General features: G+C 39.5%; 3 protein-coding genes across 5 annotated transcripts in view; 1 reads left to right on the plus strand and 2 right to left on the minus strand.

Moving 5' to 3' along the window:
* Window positions 1–366: 366 nt before the first annotated feature.
* CLDND1 (claudin domain containing 1) lies at window positions 367–7,779 on the minus strand. Of its 3 annotated transcripts, none has more exons than XM_081234504.1 (6): window positions 7,652–7,779; window positions 6,485–6,535; window positions 5,951–6,260; window positions 3,698–3,808; window positions 1,922–2,059; window positions 367–1,770 (listed from the first exon to the last, which is right to left on the minus strand). In XM_081234504.1, the coding sequence occupies exons 3-6, from the start codon at window positions 6,240–6,242 to the stop codon at window positions 1,550–1,552; spliced, it is 762 nt and encodes a 253-aa protein (XP_081090630.1). In that variant the 5' UTR covers window positions 6,243–6,260; window positions 6,485–6,535; window positions 7,652–7,779; the 3' UTR covers window positions 367–1,549. The 3 variants fall into 3 exon arrangements, with proteins under 3 accessions (XP_081090630.1, XP_081090632.1, XP_081090631.1); XM_081234506.1 differs by having other exon boundaries at window positions 6,485–6,528; window positions 7,652–7,711; XM_081234505.1 differs by lacking the exon at window positions 6,485–6,535 and having other exon boundaries at window positions 7,652–7,773.
* Window positions 7,780–7,810: 31 nt separating this feature from the next.
* CPOX (coproporphyrinogen oxidase) overlaps window positions 7,811–23,804 on the minus strand; it is a 67,980-nt gene continuing 51,986 nt past the window's right edge. The window contains exon 8 of the mRNA XM_081234500.1: window positions 7,811–9,935. Within this exon, the coding sequence (XP_081090626.1) occupies window positions 9,883–9,935 (53 nt within the window). The 3' untranslated portion in view covers window positions 7,811–9,882. The remainder of the gene's footprint in view (window positions 9,936–23,804) is intronic.
* Window positions 15,937–18,856, plus strand: GPR15 (G protein-coupled receptor 15). Its single transcript, XM_081234503.1, has one exon. The coding sequence runs from the start codon at window positions 16,047–16,049 to the stop codon at window positions 17,121–17,123; it is 1,077 nt and encodes a 358-aa protein (XP_081090629.1). The 5' UTR covers window positions 15,937–16,046; the 3' UTR covers window positions 17,124–18,856.

The following is a 23,804-nucleotide window of genomic DNA, read 5'->3' on the forward strand; positions in this document are numbered from 1 at the left end:
ACTGGCTTTGTTGTAAGTCAGAAGCCCACTTGATTAATATACAACATAAACATCCACAGCCATTAAATGACTTTATGAAAAACTAGCCATGTTAAGTATGATACACAATGATCACAAAACTACTTTGAAAACATGCTTTAAAACGCTGAAGCATAAGAAATAGTCTCTTATTTTCTAATGGGGACAAGGGGTTCCCACATTTTCTGTAAGATAAAACAGAGACCCAAACACTGGACATAAAGATAGACCTATAGTGCAACAATGCATTTCCCACAGAAAATCACAAAATCCTCATTCAGAATCCTGTACTTCTTTATCCTAAGGTACTGAGATTTAATCAACTCAGACACTATACACAATTCTGAGTCTCTTCTCATTTTTTTATTTTTTAAAAAAGACAGATCTAGGATTTTGTAAGAAATTATTACTAAGTTACATTTTTTTAAAATCTGTCAAGTACTACAGTAATGGAATAAATAAATAAGATTTTTTAAAGTTCAATGTTTATAGACATATTTATAAAAAAATGACTGAATTAGAAGACATTAAATAATGTTGATACACACCAGGAAGGGATTAGGCAAGGAAAGGCACATCATTTCACCACAAGAAATAAAGACCATAGTTGGAAGTTAATGACCAGCCAAAGCTTTACATCCTGTGGTAGTTTTCCTAGCTCCAGAGGGTCATTATGGTGTAACCTTCTTTATGGTACTTAGATGAAATAAACATATGGCAGTTGGAGAATTTTACTCTGTGACCCCAATGTAGTGTCAAAAAAAAAGCACTCTTTTAATAAGTCTGGTGTGTGAGGAGGGAAGGAACAAAAATCCAAAATGGTTTGGCGATACTGAAAATCCTATTGACGTATTAAGGAGAGTTTTAAAAACAAAAAGTAAAATAAGGTTAATCCTCTTCTCTGGCTAAACTGGAATTCTTGCAGTTACAAAGTTAAAATTCCATGTAAACACTTCCTTTCTTGTAAACAGACACAGTACAGATAAACAACTGAAGATATTTCACCTCAGATGAAGTTATATGCCAATATTTAGAGAAAAAGATCTTAGATAATTTCCTTATTTTAGATAGCCTAAGTCCTTGAAAATAGCACTAATACCTCTGGCTGACTGGCTATCTACAACAGCAAAGTGAACCTAAGTTTTGACAATGATTGTTTCCCAAACAAACTAGAGTTTCCAGTTAAACAGATAACTTTATCCAACAGACCTCAGCAGAACTTGCTTTGGGTCAGCCTCCTACTACCAATTTTCTTTCACAAATTTGTGCCAAGAGTTTACCCATTTTTTTTCTGTCTGGACTCTGAACCTAGATTAGTTTGACTGAAAGATGGAATCACTCAGGCTCCATGTAAATTTTAGTGGTATTAAGAAACAACTGTCTGCGTGAATAAATAAAATGGATTTTCAGGATAAAATGGTATACCCATTAAAAAAAGAGTTAAATTAAAAACAATTGGGGGGCAGATAAGGGAAAATATTAATATCAAAAAATCATAAAAATGGCAATTGTAAAGCAGGCAGCTTCCCACTCATGCCACACGATATGCCTTCATTAAGGTGTACTCTTTCCGGTTGGTATGAGCGGCCCAGATGAAGAGAGCAGAAGCCATGAACTGTAAGGGAGCTGAGACGCAAGCCAGGCAGAAGGACCATCCAAATTCGCCAGACACATTCTCAGGCAGCTCTAGTTTCTGGTGGAGTAGTTCAATTCCAGCAACGTAACAGCTCACTGAGCCCAGTGTACACAGACCTTGGAGAAAAATTTAGCAAAAAACAAAAACAAAAAAACATAGCTAGATAAGAGCATGGTAAGAGCTTTCCAGGCAACACAACAGGGCAGTAATATGGGATCCCTAAGGAGACAAGAAGTAGGTAAAACTAAGTGTGATGACAAGACCCACCTGCAAGGAGATGGAGAATGCCTGTGGCGATGGTGGGGTACAAGCTTCGGCAGATACAAGCACAAAGTCCAATCAAAGCCCCAAAGCACATCAAACCTAGACTAACAAAAGGTAAAAGGAACTGGCAACGCCAAAGATCTGATTTTAAAAAAGAGAGAGAGAAAAAAGAAATGTTACCATGATTTCAGTTTTCTCACAATGGCAATTTCTGTCATATTCTAATTAGAACTTTTCTCAAAAAGTGAGAATGAAGTATGCTAATATTGAGGTTTTTTCCTAAAGCACATTATTCAAAACAATGTTAACTTTCTCCTGATAAAAGTAAAAGGACGGGCTTCCCTGTTGGCACAGTGGTTGAGAGTCCGCCTGCCGATGCAGGGGACACGGGTTCGTGCCCCGGTCCGGGAAGATCCCACATGCCGCGGAGCGGCTGGGCCCGTGAGCCATGGCCGCTGAGCCTGCGCATCCGGAGCCTGTGCTCCGCAACGGGAGAGGCCACAACAGTGAGAGGCCCGCGTACCGCAAAAAAAAAAAAAAAAGTAAAAGGACACTAACAATTAACTGTTACTGAGGGCTTCCTATGTGTCAGGCACTGTTCTATACATGATCTGTGTATTAAACCCCCAAAATCTCTATGAAGTAGGTACTATTACTATTATCTCCGTTTTATAAATGAGGAAACTGAAACAAGAGGTATAAATAACTTGTACAAGGTAACACGATAAGTGGTAGAACCAGATTTGAAGCAAAACATTCTGGCTCTACATACAAACAAATTTAAGTCCTTATAGAATCTTAAGACAGGAATAACAAGCAAATGAATAGAGATTATAAAAGACCTGTTAAACGAATATACATAAAGCACAAAGCAGAGGATCTGGTATGTACCAGGCACTCAATAAATCGCAGTTTTAATTATCATAAATTCCCTCAACAACATGGGACAAAAAGCTGATGACTTTACAAAGCATCCCATTACATTTTCAAATGATTTTAATTATTATCAATGTAGTAACATCAACTGTAAACCAAACTTTACCTTTTAGTGCTAGTTTTACTTTCTGGAACTATATAAAAGTCTTTTCTCTAACTTCCCTTCAAACTCTGTTAGTAATAAACTTCTTCCTATGCATTTACAATGCAAAATTGAATACTTGTCATTTATTCAATGTTCCTTCTCATGACGTGGTCATTCTTCCAGGCAAGCTCCAGTAACTCTCTATATAGCCTAGAAACTAGGTCCAAATATGAAGACAGCATTTCCTAGGCCGCCTGACCATCACGGAATAGAATGCTCGTAATAAATACTTTCATTTGTTTTTGACATCTACACCTTGGTTACTACCACCTAAGACTGGATCAATACTTCAGCAGGCCTGACACTTGTTGACTCATATAAAGCCTGCAGTCAACTTTTTTCACATATCCCAATCTGAACTCAAATAAATGAAGTGTTTAACTTAAATATAAAAATGTATTATTTATCCCTGTTAAACTTCCTCTTTAAATGGGCCCATTAATAACATCTTTTGGATGGTCTGGATTCTGTCACCCAATGTATTAGTTGCTCAACTTCATAGTTGCGATTTGCTAAGTACGTATCTAACTTCTAAAATGTGTTATCAAGAGAACAGAGTTTGCTGGGATAATGTTAAAGACCTTATTTCAAGTTGACACAATGTACAACGTCATCCTGTTCCAAAAAGAGTTCAACAAAAGGGAAATAAAATTATTTTCTTTTTTTCCCAATTGTCTTGCTGCATTGAAACTACTCACAGGTCCGAAGCAGATCGATCCCACTATTGTGGTTTCCAGGATCAACAAATTTCTCCACAAACTGCTCATTTAGCGTGAAACTGATACATTTTGTGACCGTATCAAATGACTCTGGAATGAGAGTAACAATGATTGCTTGTTGTTTTAATTTTAAACATTTAACAAAAATCTCTTTTAGTAATTATTCTCTGAAATAAAAAGTGATATGGAAAAATGTTCTCAGGGGAGACAGCAACCTCTTTGGTCCTGAGTGACACACAGGCTTCACCAATGCCCAAAGGACCAATGGTTCTGAGCAGCAGGCTTAAGACATGGGTTCAGGGGGGAGCAGTAAAATGAATTAGAATAGGTAGTAGGAAGACTAGGAAGAAGGAGTGGACAAAGACTGAAATAAATAGAAACTATGATCTTCTCCCCCAAACCTACTCCATCAGCCACGTTCCCCATTTCAGGTAATGACAATTCCATTCTTCTCGTTCCTCAGACCAGAAACTTTAGAGTCATTCTTGCCCATATGCATTCCATCAGGAAATCCCAGAGGCTCTACCTTCAAAATATATCCAGAATCAGGCACTGCTCAGTACTACCATCCTGGTCTTGAGTCATAATCATCTCTCACCTGAATTGGTGCAATAGCCTCCTAAGTCTCCTGGCTTCTGTCTTGGCCAACCACCTGTCTGTTTTCAGCACATCTTCCTAGGTGACCAGATTATCTTTCCTCTGCACAAAGCCCCCCAGTGGCTCCATTACACTCAGAGTAAAAACCAAAGCCCTCATCACGCCTAGAGAATCCTGCGTGATTTGCCCTACTCCCTCTCCCAGGATGTGTCTCTGACACATACCCAACTCTTCCCCCAGCCCCCTCCCTTCCAGCCCAGGGAATTCCTTGCTGGTTCTGGAATACTTCAAGCATGCTCTCACCACAGGGCCCTTGCAGTTGTTCCTTCCAACCTAAATGATTCTCCCTGCCTCCACAACTACCCATACGGTCAACTCCTTCACCTTTATCAAGTCTTTCCTCAAGTGGTATTTTCTTGTTGCAGCATATCTTGCCTTTACTATTTAATAGCATAACTTATGCCCACCAACATCCCCTTCCCTATGTTTTTCCAAAGCCCCTTTATTGTGCTGTATTTTTCATAGCACATGTCATCTTCTACTATATAATTACTTATTCTGTTTATACTATTATACTTATTTATTGTTTATTGCCTGTCAGCCCTTATTAGAATGTTAGCTCCCCAGGAGTAGGCATTTTTATTTGTTTTTTCCCCTAATGTACTCCAAGCTCCTAGGCCCTGGAACATGAAAGAATGCACTAAATATTTGTTGACTGAATAATAAACGATTGCTAAGATTCAAATATCAAGTGCTCCTATGCACTCATAAATAGAATTGAACATTTTAAATAAAATTTAACCAACTTTCACCTCTTTCCAAACTACTTTCTTTTTTCCATACAAAATCACAACTATCAGCCTTCCGATGTATGGTAACTCAAGCCTGTTGTGCTGTGATTTGAATACAGTGCTTCCCACCAAGAGCCCAACAGAAGTAGTCATAAATAGAAACAACTTAGAAAGCTGTTCCTTACAAAGAACTCTTAAGCTTCCATCTTAATAACTGGAAATTAAAATTTTTAAATGTTAAGAATGCTTACAAAATAAACCTGAGAGGCAGTTTCTTAGATTTTTTTTTTTTTTTTACTTCTGTAATGGATATTTTAACCTAAAAACCCCATCAAGATTGTTGTAAAACAGTCTCAAATATGCAGACTTAAACACAGAACTGGTCGAATTATATCCTCTAAGATTTAGTGGGCAAATGATAATATCAACTAAAACACAGATACATATAAAATGACTATCAACTCATATGTGCTGACTTCAGTTTGGATACTAGTCCTTTTTACCAGTTACTAAGTATTTGAAATCTTCCAGTGTTTTCCAATTATTTTCTCATGACATGTGAGTTTAATACAAATATTTTAATGAGTGGGTAAATAAGTACGAAGATTTACAATGATTTTCCCAAGATAAGGACAGTTACTCATCCAACCAACATTAATGAGTACGATGGTAATTCATGGAAGCTGGGGAGGGAAGTGATGGGGAGAAAAGAGATACATAAGATTTCTTTCTTTGGGGAGAGAAAGAACCCACAAACCTGCTTATACATAACGGGGCCATCATCACATCACTTTCTCTATTATAGAGTAGGTAAAGGAGACAAAAGTTAAAATAAGAGAAATACCTGTCCTTTCTGGTGGACTATACCAGTATGTGTTTTGGGGTATAGTGATACACCGTCTCCACAATCCCACTGTGCCATTATATCGGAAAAGTGCATCATTATAAGTCTTTTCATCTGCCTCATCACTAGCAAAGTCAGTCCAGATACTTTTGTTCAAATCGCTGGAATTTTCTTGAACTGGACTTCGATACTCATACCAGAAGTCTGTGCCAATTGAGGCCGCCATGTAGATGGTTGAAATGAGGCTAAGCACACAAGCAATTACAAATGCTGTAGCAAAACGGTTATCCATTCTGGCATTCAGACTGCTCTGTTTAAAAGTTGAAGAAAGAACAAAAGTTAGACTTCAAGGACAAACACAGATTTTGAAAGGAATTATGTCAAAATCACCCTTTACCCTATTCCCCCTCCCAAGCCTCTTTAAAGTAATGTATAATCATTAATGATTTTTTTTAAAAAAGGAAGCAAGCATTTTTTAATTAAGTTCAAAACAAAACTCATTATCATGAAAGTACTTATTGAATGCTCACATACCCAGGATGCTACGGAGACAGAGGTCTTGTTCTCTAGTCTATCACCTGCACACTAAAACAGACAACACTGAAATGGACATACACATTACAGATACAAACAATAGACATGCCCAGAGTCAGCAATGTACCTTGCATACATTTTTAATGACAGACTGCAGAGCATTAAGTGTTCTGGGTCTGAGTGTGAAAAAGGCATAGGAAAAGGAAGCAGAGGAAATCGGCTCCTCCCAGTTTCCTCTGCATAGGGAAACCTTCGAAAACAAGGTTAAGAGGTAAGGAGCTATTTAAAAGACAGGTGAAAATGTTTGTTAACCCAGAAAGAAAGGCTGTCCCAGGCGCACGGCATAGCAAAGAGAATAACAACATATAATAATGCTAGATACCAATCTGCCCCCTAATCCATTAAAGCTAAGCCAAGCTCTTTTACGCTGCCAAAGTCTTCACTCCTATCTACTCTACCCATTCCTTATACTTCTGAAACTCCTCATCTGCAAACTAAATGATCCCTCCTCAGCCAGAAAGAAAACTCTGGATGAGGCAAATATTAACACTCTCAAGGCGTGGACAGGGCTCACTGGCAGTAGTAAATGGCCGCAGTAAAATGACTCAAGGCGGATCAAGCTTAGTCAAATACTGCAAGTATATATACCATGACCGCGCCAAACACCTTAAAAAGGAGCACGAAAACGGGCTCGCAAACTGGGGTTGCTGAGTTTGGGAAACGGCAAGTGACTCAGGAGAGATCAGAGCAATTACAATAATTAACGATAACTCCAGAAGTTGGGTTTGTATTTTTATTCTTTTTAATCCTTTTTCCTCCCGGTGGCTCTCAAATGACCTTAAAAGGTCCCGAGCACCGGGAGCGGCGGTTCGCCCAGGCCGGACGCCTGGCGCTGTCACCTCGCGGGGCGCACCCTAGGGCCGGGGGTGGTCGAGACCAGCCGGAGCTGCGGCGGGTCAGCCCTCCGCGGTCCCCGGCCAGGGGCCTCAGGTACCCGAGCAGGCCCCTCCCCAGACCACTCGGCCAAGGGAAAAGCCCCGCCCCAGGCCCCCGCGCAGAACCCGCACAACCCCGGCCGCCCCCGGGGAGGGGGCCCCTCTTCAAACGGCTGGAAACACCGAACGGCTACGCGACCCCCGCCCGGCGACGTCGGCCCCGCTCACTCACCGCCCATCCTCCTGCTCCGCCAGCTTCACCCTCAAGCTCAAACCACAGCACCCTACTCTCCCCTCGCCTCTTCTGACGCACTTCCCTGCAGAGCCCGCCCCCTCCATAACTCCTGCGCCTCCGCCTCCTCCCCGGGCCCGGCCTGGCCCCGGAGCCGAGGGGCCTTGTGGGAGTTGTAGGAGGGACAGAGGAAAAGCTGCGAGAGGCGGTGGACGGCATTCTCGGTGCCGCGCGGCACATTTTGGGAGATGTAGTTCAGCTCCCTAGGTGCGCAAAAGGGAAGTCTGAGCAGATGGATTCTTATATTTTACTAAGGAAGGGACGAAGGTCCGCCGAGTAAGGTGAGCTATTTCCGGTCACTACTAGTCATTAATTGTGACGAACCTATTTCCGGTCACTACTAGTCATTAATTGTGGCGAATATGACAGATTTTTCCAGTCCTGTGCTATCCCTACCACCACCCTGCTTATGAACAGCAGTGCGATTGTACTTTTAAAATATTAACCCATTGATTTTCTCTCCCACAACCTCACTCCCATTGCAGCAGATAGTCTTTCTGGTTTTACTGCTTACGTTTAGACTAAGAAGGATGTAACGTGACAGAAGGTATCCAACTAGAATGTAATGACATCCTTCGGGTTTCATGTAGTTTTTGTTTGTGGCTGCTTTCTCTTTGTGGCAAGTGATATTAGTTTTCTCTTTATTGCAGTCAAGTTTCCTTTTAAAATAAATTACAATTTGTTGAAGAAAAATATTAAGTTAATACTGAGGGTCCCAGATATGTCAAAAAAAGTGAATAAAAAAATGTATGTAGTATGAAAAAGACAAATTTGGAGAATATTGCCTTAAGCAGATAAGGTCATGGACAACCTCAGAGACTGCAGATGACTGTATGGCACAGAGGCAACAAAATGATTCTAAGCCTTCAAGTACTGCATAGAAATCCACAGACAGGAAGCAGGGACATCTTTTTAGTGACGTGTGTGGACTCATGAATGTGCTCTGAGAACAGCAAATGATGGGTTTCTCAACAGATACCTACAGAGGCGGCCAACTGAAGCAGCAGAGGGGCTCTCAAACCCTTCCTCGTCCCCCAAATGCCTTAGAATTTGGCCACAGCACAGGAGAAAGATGGGAGGCCCAAGGGGATACTAAATTTCTACCCCCCTGACAGACTGAAGGCATATCATTTGTTTTTTACCTAATTAAAATAAAGTAATAGCCAAATATAATATTCAAATATGACTGGATTTTCATGTAGAATATCTGGTCATAGGAGAAGTTTGTCAGAGACATCAACTAGAGAAAATGGAGGAGGTGCCCAGGCAAATTGTTAATGTGCAATAAGACTCCTCAACGCATGTATTCACCAGGAAATGTTTTCATCCATTGGCTTCATTAGAAATCCCCTACCTTCTCTCTCCAGTGGAGTGGAACTATCTCTCCACTGAAGTCACCTGGTAAACAAAACCAGGTTAAATAGAAGTTTAAAAAAGGAAGAGGAATGGGGCTTCCCTGGTGGCGCAGTGGTTGAGAATCTGCCTGCCGATGCAGGGGACACGGGTTTGTGCCCTGGTCCGGGAAGATCCCACATGCCGCGGAGCGGCTGGGCCCATGAGCCATGGTCGCTGAGCCTGCGCGTCTGGAGCCTGTGCTCCGCAACGGGAGAGGCCACAACACGGAGAGGCCCACGTACTGCACCAAAAAAAAAAAAAAAAAAAAGGAAGAGGAAGACAGCACCTCAGTTCACAAACAAGGGTACTGAGACCAGGGAATAACTGACTTCAAGCTTGAATACTGGGGCGAGCTGACTAGCTTTGTGACTTTAGACAATTTACTTAGCCTCTTTAAGTCTCAGTTTACTTTTCTCTAAATTATGATGTTGACAGTAGCACCTATCCTGCGTGATCACTGTAAGGAGTAAATGAGAAAATACACATAAAATACCCAGCCCAGAGCCTGGAGTGTAGTAAACAATTGTTAAATTATTAGTGTTTGCAAATATTTGTTCAACACCTGTAATCTTTGAGTAGGATCAGTACTGTATAAACACCTTTTTAAAGCTCTCAATTCCCCTGGAGGCTGGAAGTAAGCCATTTATCTTGGTCCCTGCTCACATCAGGAGGTTTATGAACCTCTGGACTAACTGCCAGATGACTAGGAAAGACTTTCCAGGACCAGATTTCAGGCATCCTTACTTACCTCCGCTCAGGAGATTCCCAGGCTGGGCTCAAAGCATACGTAAGTCCTCATGATTCAGGAGATGAATGTTCCTGGGGAGACCTGCAAACAAGGATGACACTTTCATCTATTAAGTCTGCAGAATGCCTAGGAAACGCACAAGACACATTTCAATCAGCAATTTGGTATGGACCTGGGAGTGTCTGCATGATTGAGGTTGTGACCATCCTGCCCACTCAGCCCAGAGGATTTGAACCATCTCGTCACACCCAGTACCACTAAGCACACAACGGTATTTCTGATTTATCTCTACATCTTGGGTGTTTCTGTCTTCTATTTGTGCAGCTGGTCATGTGGATAGGCAAAATAAATCCTTAATGAATTAATGGAGTTAAATGTCTGTTTCCATTTCTTACTGCACGGTTTGGGAAACAGTAGCTGCCTGACATATTTTCACAAATATTAAAGATGATTTAGTACAACCAAATACAGATTACAAAATTTAGATTTAAAAGCAAAGTTGAACTAGACCTCTGGCTTAATTTGTTAAGGATGGTTCTAGTTTCAGCAAGAAGGTGTTATCATTACACTATACTTTAAACAAACCAAATAACCGAAAATCTAGACATGCAGGTATTATAACTTGTTTATATTATGTGCTTACAAAACAACACTTTATGTGAGAATTCCCTTCAATACCAAATTCCCTAATATACTTACGTATTATTTTTAATTGTACTTTTTTTAGAAATTAAAAATTATGTTTAGCAAGATATATCTACATTATATTTTTCTCATATAGTTTTTTTTAACTGGAGTATAATCGCCTTACAATGTTGTGTTAGTTTCTGCTGTACAATGAAGTGAGTCAGCTGTATGTATACATATATCCCCTCCCTCTTTGACCTCCCTCCCCCCCATCCATCCCACCCATCTAGGTCCTCACAGAGCTTTGTCCTGGTTGTTTTCCTTGTGAACTTTGGAGTGCAGAAAGGAGGAAAATAGAAACATATGCAAATTATGGGTTCCAGTCAACAACTACCCTCAAAAAGATGTGTCAACCTTTGAATTTCTTTGTACCAATTCACTATAGAACCATGGCAAAATTAATCAAGGACAAGGCAAATAGAAAACTACATCCAAAATAGCTCTTTCCTTTTAGTAACTCCTGTCAAATGTTACACAGAGCAACAAACTATAGTTGTTCAGATGTCCATTCTTCTGAAGGACAGAGGATGGACCATATGTAGATGAGAACTTGAAATTTAAATTGTCCTTTCTTTTAAAATCATCAGTGTGAATCTTTGGTAGACGACCTCTTTCTGGGCCCCAGTGTCCTCATTAGTAAAATGGTTGTACTAGATGATCACTAATGTCACTTAAAGCTCTAAACTTCTATGACTTATCATTCTGCTGGAAGAAAAATAATGTAGCTCCGAAATATGGTTGTCATAGGTCCACAGCATTAAAGTTTCGTTGGGGAATTCATGTATCCTACACCTCCAGCCAATATGCAAGAAGACAGAGATAGTGGGAAATGCAGATGGACAAAGAAAAAGGAGGAAGGCTATATGCATTCTGATTAGAAAAGATGCAGCAACTCAGACCTTTGCTGTTTCAAAAAACACAGTAATCATGGAAAATAGAAGCTGTTGGAGAAGTTTGTGAAAAGTTCTTATTCAATGCAAATGGCTCAAAACTCAAGCATAGGGCTTCCCTGGTGGCGCAGTGGTTGAGAGTCTGCCTGCCGATGCAGGGCACACGGGTTCGTGCCCCGGTCCGGGAAGATCCCACATGCTGCGGAGCGGCTGGGCCTGTGAGCCATGGCTGCTGAGCCTGTGCGTCCGAAGCCTGTGCTCCGCAGCAGGAGAGGCCACAACAGTGAGAGGCCTGCATACCGCCAAAAGAAAGAAAAAAACTCAAGCACAATTCAGTCCAGATCTACAAACATTTATTGATCACCTATTGTATGCCAGACACTGTGCTGGGTATGAGGGACACCAATATACAATTTTTGTTGTACACAACCTAAATCCAGATTAAATCAACTATTATGAAGAAGCCTGAAGTGTGCCTAAAATACTAATATCACTGCTGTTTACATAAATATAAGGTACCAAGGGAAATAATCCAACAAATAAAGTTGGGGAGGACACTGACAATAGCAAATAGGTTCCACTTAATTTGGCATGATATATTACATTATATTGCACTAAACTCTCCAAGTAACTGTCAGAATAAAAAAAAAATCACTCTTAGACTATAAACAGAGCTCTTAATTTGGACTATTTAAATGGTTATACATGTTATGATACTCAAGTAAGAGAGTGTTTCTAACAAATGAATATATAATCACTCTGATTGATAAGATTTATGAAAAACAAATAGTTTGCTTCATGATCTTTGCCATTTATTCTGGGACATATCAGTAGACCATGTACGAACAGAGGTTTCTTTCTGCTGTGCTATCTGCTACCTAATCTAATGAATCCTTTCTAATATGGGGGTGAGAGTGGTTGATAGAGAAAAAGAAGAAGTAATATATCATAGTGCCAGTTGGGGTGGCCGTATTCACATAAAGCCTTCAATCCACCTGTGCAGCGGAGGCTTGTAGTCACAGTTTTGGCTGAATGATGATCGTAGATCCACTTGAGCAGATGCCTCAGTGGACAAAAACTTACTCTCTCCCCATTTTCAACAGTTGAGCCAATTCTGAACATATCTCAGGAATTGGGACACAGAATAAGAGAGGGTTCAGAAGTCTAAATTAATTCCTAAAAATTTCTGAGATCCAGGCCAGAAGACTTCTAAGAAGTTCAAATTTAGAGGTGATTTTTAAACTTTTTAAAAAGTTAGCCAAAATAATAACAAAGCATAATGTATAAAGTTGGTTAAGATGTATAAATTAGAACAGGGACTCTAAACTTTAGTGTGTTTAAGAATCACGTTGAGGGCTTATTAAATATAAAGTCCTAGACTCTACTCCTAACAACTCTGATTCCATAGATCTGGAACCAGCTTCAGCAAGCTACAGTTTAGTAGGCATCCCAGGTGACTCTAATGTGTAATGTGGTCTGGCATCCACAGGTTCAAAACAATGACATTAAGAGCCCAAAAAAGACTTTAGTTAGAAAAATACTATAAGCTAGAGGCCGATGGAAAGATATCGATGGTCTCTGCCTTCAAGTTGCTCATGATCAGCTCAGGAGGTCAGACGCCAAAACAACTTACCATGTAAAATGAGATAATAAGTACTTTAGAAGCAGTGTTGTAAAAGTTCTTAGAGAACACAAGCTGAAAACAATGATCTCTGCCAGGGATGAAGGAGCAAAGTTGAGCGTTTTGTTTTGTTTTGTTTTGTTTTGTTTCTGAAAAAACAATTCTTGAGAGGTGACATGTGTGCTGTAATTCAGTTACTGATATTTACAGCTTACTCTTTTGTTTTTGGTCATCACCTTGTTCATACTGCCATTTCATATGCTTATGGTGTCCAGTGTTGTTTTTGAGTTTTGGTCTGTGCGTAGCTGGTTATTTTACTGTTAGTTTCCACATGTTTATTTCAAAGAACATTCAAAGTTAAAAATGATTGTCGTTCCTAATTTATTTAGAACTATGACCTCCCCTACTCTATCTAGTCAGCTTTTATTGTGGGTTCTGTCTCATAATAGCTCTGTACACTTTGAGCTATTAAAAGACAAGTACTATGCTGTTTGTTCCCTTTTTTGGCTTAAAACACTTAATTTATTTTCTAACTTGGGTCCCAAGATACTGTTGATCCATGATGGGTATTCTCATACTGCAGCATTCTACCACTAATTACCATAATCCAAAGTGACGATATATGATAAAGCAAATCATTTTGTCTACAGCTGCTTCAAAGTTTACTGAGAAAGTCAGATTTGAGATAGTTTACATCAGCAGGCTAACAGCTTTGGAATGCTGAAAGAAAATTTAAGACCTACAGAATAAATGTGCAGACAGATGTTTTCCTCTAGAGTATGAGCATGAACTCTTTTCCATTTTATAATTCTTTTATGTGGAATTCTTGAGACATATCTAAAAAAATTTTTTTCAGTATCTTAGCCCCAGAATCAACCTTATCTTTTCAAATACCAGAAGAACTTCTGGCTGCAGAATGCAAAATTCTAATAATACAATTAAAGTACAGTTACAAAGAAATTTTAAAATATATACATATAATTGCTTCTTTAATGCACACACACACACACACATACATACAGTGTTTAAATATTTAAATTTTCCGTGTTTACCCCATCAGTCCTTTTCAAGTAAACATTGTCCTACTTCAAACTATTTGACAAAATGAAATATTCTATTAAATAGTTAAGGCTTACCCAGTGAGAAGGATTTCTATCCAAGAAATGTCAAAAAGTTAATTAGTTTATCTCCTCTGCAGCCTATACTTAGTGAAGAATATACCCTCCCACACCCCCTCCAGGAACAACACAGAGCAGCCTAGGACACAAAAGAAGGTAGACCCAGGCCCGTAAATCAACTCCCAAGTGACTTTCTGGGGCTGCCCCAGATCAGGGTAGCCCTCATCCTCCCCTGACCCAGACTAAATGCCTGAGACTGAGGTGGCAATAGAACACATCAGGAAGAAGACAGAAGGAAGGAGCACAGCAGGCAGGATCATTCTTTTCAGTATATTAATTACGGGAGAAATAATTCAGTAGAAAGGACTTCAAATGTTTAACAATCATATTTTCATCCATGCAATAGTAGTATCAACCTGAAACTGTAATTTTGATGAAGAAATGAGATGGAGGAAAAGTAAGGACAGAAGGGTATGAAGGAGGCTTGAGCCACTGTGGCCAGTAAAGAATTGAAATAAAAGGAGTCAGTTTCAGAATTTGTTGTATTTTACTATGGTGAAATACAAATAAATAAAAGGGAACAGATGAGAGAAAAATATTATAAAATCTTTTTGATATTAGCCTGTTTCTCAAGTGTTTTGAATGAACCCCAAATCTTCCTTTTATAGTGCCTATACTGGCCACTCCATTGTAATGTCACCTAATATAGTTCTGCGTGTTGCCAAGTCAGTAATTCCAAAAGTGAAGTTCATTGATGTGTGCAGGCACTTACTGAAAAGTCAGAGCTCAAAAGCTAAAAAATCACTGCTATCAAGGTGAGGCATAAAGAAGAAAAGATCAGAGGGGATCTAGAGACTGATGGAGGATAGTTATTTGAGGGTTAGTAGGGAGAAAACCTCCTGCTCAAGGATATTAACTCTAACAAAAGGGAACTTAATTGGTTGAATTATAATAACAGGTAACAGTGGAAAAATAGCAGTTTGTGACTTTTGAACCTGTGTTTGTAAGCTGCATAAATAACAGCAATGCCCACAGTTAAACCCCAATGAATTCATCCTTGCTAAATTATACTGGATCATGAGTAACATTTCCAAAGCACGTACTACATGCACGTTCTGAGCTAATTGTAGTGAAAAAAATTTTTTTAATAATGATAAAAGCACAAGACATGGTCCCAGCATTTTGGGTATTTTTTAAAACTTACTGAACAAGACAGGATCAATTATGCATGAACTGAAAGAGCGAAATAAATGGGAAGAAACTAGTACCCTAATTGGAATCATTATGTTTGCCATAGATGTGGACTGGTATGATTTGGGGAAATTTCAATTTACTCTTTATGCAATAGAAGACTATTTTCTTCACATTTCACCAATGATGTAAATGAAAACAGTATCTTCAACATCACCACCTTAAAATTCTAAAAGTAAAACAGTATGCTGTATGTGAAACAGGAGGCTAGATCGAAAGGATTCTCAGTGTCAGAAAAGCAAAGATATCTTTAAAGTAGGTAAGGAGAAAAAGTTAATTCATTTCCTAATCTCTGGAGATTTAAAGAAACAAATTGAATATCTTGAAGAAAAAAGTCAAAAAGCACCTCAGTTTCCTGGGCAAATGCAAATAAAGAAAACCATAACCACAACTACCCAGTACCAATCAGGGTGGTGTTACTTGTGGCCCCTTTCTGAGGATTGGTAGAAACTGTATTTTTTAATCTCTGTTTTTATGCGTGTCCCAAGATCTTTTAAGGAAGGGGGTGGGGCAGGGAGAAGAGGCAGGCACTGTATAAAAGAAGCTGCCTTGAGAATTCTAAAATTCATACAAAAACTTCCTAGGTAAGAGAATTTACCAGATTTGGCACCTGCTGGACCCAGTGATGGACCCAGAAACAACCACGGTTTATTTGGAATATTTCTATGTTACAAGCCAAAATCCTGATATTGAAGAGACCCACTCTCACGTTCCTTATACATCTGTCTTCCTTCCGGTCTTTTACACAGTGGTGTTCCTGACTGGAGCGTTGGGGAATGTCATCCTCATGAGTGCATTGCATTTCAAAAGGGGCAGCCGAAGACTGATTGACATTTTTATCATCAACCTGGCTGCCTCTGACTTCATCTTCATCATCACGTTGCCTCTCTGGGTGGATAAAGAAGCATCTTTAGGACTGTGGAGGACAGGCTCTTTCCTGTGCAAAGGCAGCTCCTACATGATCTCAGTCAACATGCACTGCAATGTCTTCTTGCTCACCTGCATGAGTGTTGACCGCTACCTGGCCATCATGTGTCCAGCCATATCCAGGAAATTCAGAAATAGAGACTGTGCGTATGGAGTCTGTGCCAGTGTCTGGTTTATCTCCTGCCTCCTGGGGTTGCCTACTCTTCTGTCCCGGGAGCTCACCCTGATTGATGGTAAGCCATACTGTGCGGAGAAGAGGGCCACTCCAGTTAAACTGGCTTGGGGCCTGGTGGCCTTAATTTTTACATTTTTTGCCCCTTTGGTGAGCATTGTGACCTGCTACTGTTGTATCACAAGGAAGCTGTGTGTCCGCTACCAGCAGTCGGGAAAGCACAACAAAAAGCTGAGGAAATCCATAAAGGTCATCTTTATCGTCGTGGCAGCCTTTGTCTTCTCCTGGCTGCCCTTTAATACTTTCAAGCTCCTGGCTATTGTCTCTGGGCTGCAGCAAGAACTCTACTTTCCTTCAGCTTTTCTCCAGTGGGGCATGGAGGTGAGTGGGCCCTTGGCCTTTGCCAACGGTTGCATCAGCCCTTTCATTTACTATATCTTTGACAGCTACATCCGCCGGGCCATCCTGCACTGCTTGTGCCCTTGTCTGAAGAAGTATGACTTTGGGAGCAGCACCGAGACCTCAGACCTCACTAAGGCTCTCTCCAACTTCATTCAGGCAGAGGATTTTGCCAGAAGGAGGAAGAGGTCTGTGTCACTCTGAAAGGGACAGTGACATTTCAAGCTCTGTTGGTGGATCGGAGGGTTCATTTGTGTCTGAGACAAGGAAAGAAGAAAAGTATTGCTAGTGGTAATATTGCTTCATGAATACAAGGAAGTGTTCATTTTTAAGGAGACATCTAGAAAGTCTCTGTGTTCATGGATGTAATTAGGCCGTATGCTGTTTTGCTTTGGTTTTTTTCTTAGCTGAGTGGCCTTATTTGACCCTTGCCAATCAAGTTCACCAGGCAAAATACAACTCTTATGTCTGTGAACTCTAAGATAAAGGCTCCTGCTTGGGCCAGTTCCTTCCTTCATGGTTGTTAATGAACATTCAAGCTTTTTCCTCTCTCAGGAACCTAGATCCACACGACCCTTCATACTGGGCTCCAAAGTGGACAACATTTAAAGGATTCTGCCCACTTGTATCTGGTGAGAAATGTGGTGACAATGCAGGTAGTAAAAAATGTAATATACCTGTGCTCAGTAATTAATTATTCCTGAGTAATGAAGTGAGGTTCTGGCCTTAATCTTTAAAACTTTATATGGTAATTCTATACCATCTTCCAACATTGTCTTTCACCCTATACCATTCACAATAACTTTGGACTGGCGAAAGCTCACTGGGATAAAATCATTTTGTATTGTGTTTGTGATTTGGGACTTACTTTACCATTTGGTCTTCAAGAGTATTTTAACAAGAAAGCATAGGACAAGGTTTGACTTTTATTTTCCTTATAAGATATGTCAGTTAAAATGTATCTTATTATAATGATGTAGTAACTACTTTTCAATGGGGTTTTACTGTGCTCTTTGTTTCCATTGCCTTTATAAATTAGGATATGGCTTTGTTTTAATTATATGTTTTTAATTACCTAGTTATCTAGTTATCAAATAAAAGTGCTACTACTACTGTAATTAGAGGTCATCAAATGCTTAGCAACACCCTAGTGCAGATTATCATTTTGTATTTTAATTAAAGTGTTAGTGCTACACATTCCCTGTAGCATCATTCGCTTGGTGTATGTAATTTCATGATTTGATCCAATAACATAGGAAGACAGGATGCTCTGTATTCAGCTGAAGGGAAAAATCCATAACAAAGATGTTATTGGTATTTTACATACATTTGTGTGTGTGTGTGTGTGTGTGCGTGTGTGTGTGGTACACAGGCCTCTCACTGTTGTGGTCTCTCCCGTCGCGGAACACAGGCTCCGGACACGCAGGCCCAGCGGCCATGGCTCACGGGCCCAGCCGCTCCACGGCATGTGGGATTTTCCCGGACCAGGGCACGAACCTGTGTCCCCTGCATCGGCAGGCAGACTCCCACCCAGTGCGCCACCAGGGAAGCCCCTTACATACATTTTTTGAAACTCAGAGACCTTCTGGACTTCCTTACCTGATAAATATTTACTGAATCAATTTGTACCTATATTCCTTTTAAAGAATTTGAAGTGGAAAATGTAATTAGCAGCAACCACAAAAGGCTTTGCAGCAGCAAACATACTATTGTAATATATCTTTTGGTTCAAGATAAAGTAGGTTATGTTTTTACTCCCACTGTTTACACAAATGAATTATTGCTTTATTTTTAAATATTAGATTTGAAAATCAGAGAAAGCTTAGAATCTTTTCAGAGACTAGGTAATTCAAGTTCATCCTATGTATCTTTTATATTAAGAGAAATCTCAATTATTGTGCATCTTCTTATATTATAGTCTATTCAGAAGTTTTTGGTTTTATCAATTGGTAAATATATTACTTTCTCTTAAACTTTTATTAAATAAAAATATAACTTTGTTATAAAAGTATTCTTCTATGTTGTATCAATTTCTATTAACATATCAATTAATACTGATATTCTAAGAGACTTTTAATAAATTATCATAGATATAGAAAGAAAAGACTGTGTAAATCATAAGAAATAAAGTTTCTGGGAAAACTTCAAAAGTGAATCCAAATAATTAAATAGATCTCCAAAGGTTAAATAAAAGCAAAAATACAGAAAGTAGAAGACATTCACTTTTTTTTTTTTTTTTTTTTTTTTTTTTTGCTGTACGCGGGCCTCTCACTGCTGTGGCCTCTCCCGTTGCGGAGCACAGGCTCCGGACACACAGGCTCCGCGGCCATGGCTCGCGGGCCCAGCCGCTCCGCGGCATGTGGGATCTTCCGGGACAGGGGCACGAACCCGTGTCCCCTGCATCGGCAGGCGGACTCTCAACCACTGCGCCACCAGGGAAGCCCAACATTCACTTTTTTAAGACAAATCAACAAAAGCACTGTAACTAATCACAAAATCAGTGCCTTTGAGAAACGTTACCTTTAAAAAATAGCCCAGTCAATCAGCTAAGGTATTTGTGAGAAAAGGAGAAAACCTACGTTATTTGGTTTAGCTTCACCCTCAATGTTGGGACATTGAACAAGTCATTTTAATCTTTCATACCTAGATGTCATTGGTAATATCTATGTCTATAGAATCCTCAAGGATATTGTAAGACTAATAAATATAAGTAAAAGGTTTTTTTAAATATTGAATAAAAAGTTATATAAAACAATTCTGTTTCTATCATTAATTATTGTATGTTACATAAAAGTTTCCAAACTAGATTATCAAATGACACTTAATCATTCTCATTTAACAAATATTAGAATCTATCCTACTTCTGTTTCACCCCTTTCATTTTTTCATTTTAACATGGAAGAAAAATATACTGTTGTACTTTTTAATACTTTAAGTAGGTATGCTACTTGTGTGCCTTATGAAGATCTATAAAAATAGCATATTTTATATTCATAAGGTACAAGTGATGAAAGGAAAAATAGGCATAATTTTACAGATAGCATAACTCTGATAGAAAAAAATTCAAAATGTGATTAGTGTTATGTTATTATGAGAACTTACCACAGAAAAGCTCTCCACTAAAGCCTGGGTGATAACTTATAATTAATTTTAAAATTAAGGAACAGAGTCACAAACACACATTTAGTCCATTTGGGCCATATGGAAAGAAGAAAACTAACCTGATATTCCTGGGAGCCCCACAATTCATCCACTCTAACGAGTCAAAATCACCTCTGAGTGAGAACACTAAGAACAGTCTTAAAGGAAGCTATGTGCGTGACTGAGAGGGGACGATTACTAGGGGTCATGAGTTAATTTTAAAATAGACACAGAAATGCACAGTATGATGGGAAGCTGAGTAAAAGAAATCTTCCTCTGATTCATCTTGACTCCTCAAATCATTCTCTATTCCCCCAAGAGATCTCAGAAGTGAGAAATGACTTGTCAAATGTGCATGCCACAGAGAACAGCGAGCCTCAGTTTTTCCTGCAGGGCTCATTCACAAAAGTCAAACGATAATAAAGGAATTACAAATTTATTTCTAAAAGAGCCCCTGGTGTGGTCTGCTAGCAAGATGATGCCTCCAGCCCCATGAGAGCAGTGCTGTCCAGAGAAAAAGCAGGAACATAATGCTAACTACCAGAAATGGGTAGTGGGTTTTGCTTCCCACAGAGCTTGTGGGTTGGATTTATCCCTTGCAAATGTCTTTTCTTTTTTTAAGTTCTTTTCTCTCAGTCAACATTCTTTGCTTTTATCAATTCTATGAATAAGCAGTTATGACAAGACTTTACATATCAGTGTACAGGGAAAAATAGTTCCAGCAACTTGACTTTAAGATGCAAAAATCCACCTTAGGATTAGTTCCTCTTGTCTCTTGTTATCTTTGTCATTTTCTTAATAAAGCTACATTTTCTAGGGGCTTCCCTGGTGGCGCAGTGGTTGAGAATCTGCCTGCTAATGCAGGGGACACGGGTTCGAGCCCTGGTCTGGGAGGATCCCACATGCCGCGGAGCAACGAGGCCCGTGAGCCACGACTACTGAGCCTGCGCGTCTGGAGCCTGTGCTCCGCAACAAGAGGCCGCGATAGTGAGAGGCCCGCGCACCGCGATGAGGAGTGGCCCCCGCTTGCCGCAACTGGGGAAAGCTCTCGCGCAGCGACGAGGACGCAGCACAGCAGGGATGGGTAAATTAATTAATAAAAACTCCTACCCCCAACATCTTCTTTAAAAAAAAATAAAAATAAAAAAAAATAAAGCTACATTTTCTAAATGTATTTGATAGGTGGGAATTTCATCCTAAGATTAACCTACAGCATTAAAACAAATAAACAAACAAACCAAAAAAAAACCACTTTAAATATCTAATGTGCCAAACTGTTAATAAAGTGAAAGTTCTTATGATAAGTTAAATCAAACGTAAACTCACTTGAAATGTCCATTTATTAATCTAAAAGTGGAAGGAGGTACTCTGTTAGTTGGCAGACATTATTAAACTAAAAAATTCTTGGCTTACGTATATGAGTACCAAATTTCTAAGATCCAAAGGCACTTTAAAATTACAGTGGAACTGTTTCTGGGTTGGCCACATGTGGTTAAGTTGAATTGTGGCTAATTTAGGCAAGTGGCCCATTTAAAGGATATATGATACAATGTTCATATAATTTCTATAATGCTCTGCAGACTGAGTAAAGGGTATCATCAATCCGATATTATTCAGTGATTTTCTCGTTTTCTAATTAAGAAGATTTAATAATTAGCTAGTTTACTATCACTCCCATATTAACAAGAGTTAGGCTTCATCTATGAGTACTTTGTGTTTGTCAACACTGATGGGAAATTTAGAATTTTTATCTGCTAGCCTCTATCAATTCTGATTAGCAAGATTTCATTTCCTTACTACTATTAGTTCAAAATGAAATATAAAAAGTTCTTCTTGCTAGAATACTTTATATTTGCAGAAGACATAGGTATTCGTGTGATGTTCTTAAATCAAATAAAATTTTATGCATCAAAATTTATGTGTGGGGCCTCCCTGGTGGCGCAGCGGTTGAGAATCCGCCTGCCGATGCAGGGGATACGGGTTCGTGCCCCGGTCTGGGAGGATCCCATATGCCGCGGAGCGGCTGGGCCCGTGAGCCATGGCCGCTGGGCCTGCGCATCCGGAGCCTGTGCTCCGCAACGGGAGAGGCCACAACAGTGAGAGGCCCGCATACCGCAAAAAGAAAAAAAAAAAAAAAAAAAAAAAAAAAAAAAAAATTTATGTGTGGCTAAAGACTATTTTTAATTTTTAAAAACTTTTCTGTGGCAGAAGATTTCAGCAAGCAACTCTGCTCTTTTCCTTATAGACATATGTAAAAACTGTCTACTGTAAAACTTTCACAGATTCTTAAATCTGCAAATTCCAGTGTAGCATATGATTTACTCCATACGAATTTCGTAAAGTTTAACCTCCTCAGAGACACTGCATGATGTGTAGACAATAAAACAGAATTGAGACATCAACCCTAGGTGTTTGGCCTGACCCACTAGTTAAGTCAGTCATTACTCATCCCATCATAGATCAATGGTTTAATCTTGTGACTCTTATGCCTAGACCAGTGGAGTTCCTTGAAAATATTCAATATCTCAACCATCAAACTGTGAATGCAAAGTGTCCGTTGTACACAATGCACTATGTCAGCCACAAATTTGTTATTATGACTGAGGGGTTCCTTATTATAACTGGATTCTGAAGCAGGCGTATTGCAGTCACTTACACAAAACTTCTCTCTCTCTCTCTCTCTCTCTCCCCTCTCCTCGACCCCGCATCTCCATCTCTGTCTCTCTCTTTCTCTGTCTCACACACACAAACACAATGTACAAACACAGCTGATAAGCATCTATTGACTCTTGTTGCTAATATTCAGTTTAAAGTACTTGATAGAATGCAATAAGGGAGAAAATAAAGCAAAGAAAAAATATAGTAAATAGAAAATACAAAATAAAATGGCATATATAAAAATAAACATATCAACAATTACAATAAAAACATAAATGGGGCTTCCCTGGTGGCGCAGTGGTTGAGAATCTGCCTGCTAATGCAGGGGACACAGGTTTGAGCCCTGGTCTGGGAGGATCCCACATGCCTCGGAGCAGCTACGCCCGTGAGCCACGACCACTGAGCCTGCGCGTCTGGAGCCTGTGCTCCGCAACAAGAGAGGCCGCGATAGTGAGAGGCCCGCGCACCGCGATGAAGAGTGGCCCCCGCTTGCCACAACTAGAGAAAGCCCTCGCACAGAAATGAAGACCCAACACAGCAAAAATAAATAAATTAATTAAACTTCTACCCCCAACATTAAAAAAAAAAAAAACATAAATGGATGAGAATATCCTATTAAAATTGAACAAGTAGCCCATTCCTACAAGCAACTACTATATATACGGCACTATTAGACTCTGGAGAATTTAAAGAGGTAGAAGTAGAATTTGTTTCCTCATGGAATTTACAAGCCCCGAGTTATTTTTGAATCAAAGAATGAAGTACTGCCCCCAAGAACAAGTCAAATCACTTTCTTTGATCTTTTCCAATGTTCAGGGAAAAGCCCATATTTGTCCATACACAAGTCACTTCATGTAGCTACCATTTTGATAGGGTTATTTCCTAAATATCATCTCATTTCTTTAAAGAAATGTACAATGTGCACCCCCAACACTGGCATCCCCAAATGAAAATACTTTTATTGCCCTTAAAGATTTTTGGGTGTAAAAGTGTGTTTTAAACATAAGAACACAACTGAACAGTATCAGGTTTAAATTTATTTTCAAACAACTAAAAAGGATATGCAAAGTAGATTACTCTAACCTT

Source organism: Mesoplodon bidens (assembly GCF_964165515.1).
Source record: "Mesoplodon bidens genome assembly, chromosome: 5".
Classification (NCBI taxonomy): domain Eukaryota; kingdom Metazoa; phylum Chordata; class Mammalia; order Artiodactyla; family Ziphiidae; genus Mesoplodon; species Mesoplodon bidens.

What these genes read in the sequence shown, in the direction of transcription:
- CLDND1 (XM_081234506.1), bottom strand. An exon ending in CTGTCTCCGTAGCATCCTGG is followed by an intron (nt 6,261 to 6,484) that starts GTATGTGAGCAT and finishes ACTTTTAAACAG; the next exon opens with AGCAGTCTGAATGCCAGAAT. An exon ending in CATTCTCCATCTCCTTGCAG is followed by an intron (nt 1,771 to 1,921) that starts GTGGGTCTTGTC and finishes TTTTTCTCCAAG; the next exon opens with GTCTGTGTACACTGGGCTCA.
- GPR15 (XM_081234503.1), top strand. Translation starts at nt 16,047, where the DNA reads ATGGACCCAGAAACAACCACGGTTTATTTGGAATATTTCTATGTTACA.